The sequence below is a fragment of the Megalops cyprinoides genome, chromosome 7, assembly GCF_013368585.1.
Source record: "Megalops cyprinoides isolate fMegCyp1 chromosome 7, fMegCyp1.pri, whole genome shotgun sequence".
NCBI lineage: Eukaryota > Metazoa > Chordata > Actinopteri > Elopiformes > Megalopidae > Megalops > Megalops cyprinoides.
Genome location: NC_050589.1, coordinates 3,926,578 through 3,929,204, shown reverse-complemented (window position 1 = coordinate 3,929,204; position 2,627 = coordinate 3,926,578). Strand labels below are relative to the sequence as shown.

The 2,627-nt window shown below is 44.0% G+C and overlaps 1 protein-coding gene across 1 annotated transcript in view; it reads left to right on the top strand.

Moving 5' to 3' along the window:
• The window catches only part of tp73 (tumor protein p73), a 22,968-nt gene extending 21,157 nt beyond the window's left edge, over positions 1-1,811 (top strand). Inside the window, exons 11-12 of the mRNA XM_036532747.1 lie at positions 456-549; positions 1,303-1,811. Of these exons, the coding sequence (XP_036388640.1) occupies positions 456-549; positions 1,303-1,629 (421 nt within the window). The 3' untranslated portion in view covers positions 1,630-1,811. The remainder of the gene's footprint in view (positions 1-455; positions 550-1,302) is intronic.
• Positions 1,812-2,627: the final 816 nt, after the last annotated feature.

The following is a 2,627-nucleotide window of genomic DNA, read 5'->3' as shown; positions in this document are numbered from 1 at the left end:
GCATTTTCAATTCCTCTGAACTGCTTTAGCAATGAAATGAAGGGAATCATAAACACTGGATATCATTACAGCAGAGATTCATGCATAATTATTCACTTTTGAACTTTGTTTGAACTTTGTGCATTTCCCTGAATCGGCAACAGAGTGGTCAGTTTCCATGGAGTATGTTCATTTTCAAAGAAAAGTGGAAAGATTAATCTCAATTTTTTTACGGTGCAGGACAGTTCACGGAATTTGTTGTGATAACTAGCTCCAGTCCAATAATGTTTAACAGGGCTGGTTATAGGGACAGTCATCTTTAATGGGGAATCTTGCTTCATGGACTGTCTTTGCTATGGATATTGTACTCAATGGGATGATGAGAACTGTTCTGTTTCCTTTCTTGGGGCTTGATGGATCTTTAATTGAGGAATCGGCCTCCCGGTTTCAGCAGGATTCCTTTTGTCTCTGAACAGTTTTTTAACCAGTCTTGGGTGCCAAAACTGCATTGACTACTTCACGTCCCAGGGCCTACAGAGTGTGTACCACCTCCAGACCCTATCCATGGAGGTAATCACTTCACTCTCTCCCTCTCTTGCCATCCCTCTTTTTCCTTTGACTCTGTTTTTATACTGTTCCATCAAGAAATCAGTCCTCATCCTTTCGAGATTGTCTCATTGTTTCACTGATATGACAGACTATGATAGACTGGGTGCAACTGTACGTGTCTGGCCAAATCCAGTTTGGATTCATTTTGGATTCAATCCAGTTGTGTGTATCTGCTTCAGCCCATTGCTGCATAGTTATGTATTAATGTGTGGTTGAGTTTTGTCATTGCTCTTATTTCTGGTGTAGCCATTAGGTGTGGTAAAATATGTTTGTGAATAGTTAAGTCTGTTTGCACTTGTGATACTGTAGTTTGAGTCTGTAGTACATATTCTTGGTTGGTAAGTATGTGGTTGTTTATGGTTGTCTTACACCAAATTGTATACAATCTGTATACAATCATGATTAGGGAGATCATGGTTGATGATCAAGTTGTGTTACTACGTTCTAAGTCTGCAATATGGTCATGACTGATGCACGTGTGGGTGTGGTCTAGTTTTGCTATCATGGGTTAATTCTGTCCACGGTTGATTCTGTCTGAGTGTGTTACTCTCAGAGGTGGACACCCCGGCATCAGAAAGTAAAAGTCTTTTACTTTCTGAAGCCGGGGTGTCCACCTCTGGTTACTCTTGAGTTTCTACACGGTCTCGGTTGGTGAGCGTGTGCGCTTGTGTTCTGGTCGACTCAGTGTCTGTGTGTCTGCTCCCCCCCCGCCAGGATCTGGGGGCCCTGAAGATCCCCGAGCAGTTCCGCGTGGCCATCTGGAGGGGCCTGCAGGACATGAAGCAGGGCCACGACTACGGCCAGCAGCTGATCCGATCCAGCAGCAACACGGCCACCATGGCCATCGGGCCGTCAGGCGAGCTCCAGCGCCAGCGTGTCATGGAGGCTGTACACTTCCGGGTCCGCCACACCATCACCATCCCCAACCGAGCCGGACCTGGCACGGGGGAGGACTGGGCCGACTTCGGCTTCGACATGCCCGACTGCAAAACGCGCAAGCACTCCATCAAGGAGGAATTCACGGAGAGTGACGTCCACTAAGGGGCAGCGTTCAGTCTTTGTTTTCTTACCGTAGCATTGCCGTTATTTAAGGACCGATAACTTACGTTCAGAAATGAATGGAATTGAAGGGCACAGATGTCCGTTTATCACACTATGATATGAGCAGAACGCAAGAAGAGGTTATAATTAATTTTCCAATTTAAGGGAGATTTTTTTATTAAAAGCACTTCCACATTTGAAATTTCTTGCATAAAGGATGGGATTTTTATCACTAAATTATACTTCATGCTCAGATTGTGTGGCTGCTCTGTAGTGATGTCACTCCTGTGGATCAACCCAGTGACCGGTGTCTTTTTAAAGAAGCACCAGCTTCAGTTTCCTTAGAAAAGGAACAACATTGACACCAAGCAGGAAAAGAAGAAAAACATTTTCAGGACAACGCAGGAAGTCCGAATGTTTGTATCCCTTTATCGGGCTTCAGACTAGAACAACATGCCCTGGAGGGGAAGGGTGAGACAACTCCCACAAAACGAGGACAAACCCAAATTCAACATGACTTTGCAATGTTGCGAAAAAACTGCCTCGATGTGGTTTGTCAGCAGCGACTGTCCTTTAAATTGAAGCAGGAGGGTGTCACAAAAGCTCCAACTGAACACATTCAGGGGGTGTTTCGATAATCACCCCTTCAGTATGTGGTTGATCCTGAACGACTCTCTCCCAGCCTTCAGCATGGACTAAAATGCTGGCGTCTCCCACTTCCCCATGGGATGTACTACCACGGCTTGCAGCTTGCTAAATTATTTAACAAACTGCCAAAAGTGTAAATGCGGGGAGAGAATAAAAAGGTATTCCTGGAACATAATTAGCTTGTCATCAATGTATTCTCTTCTTTGGTTGTATATATGTACAAGTACTTTTTTTTTTCCTTTTAAGAGACATTTTTACCTTGTGTGGCTGTAACAAAAAGTGTTCATTGATGAGTTTTAATGTATTATTTTTAAAATCGGCAACCAGGAGGATGTAAGCATTATAGATAC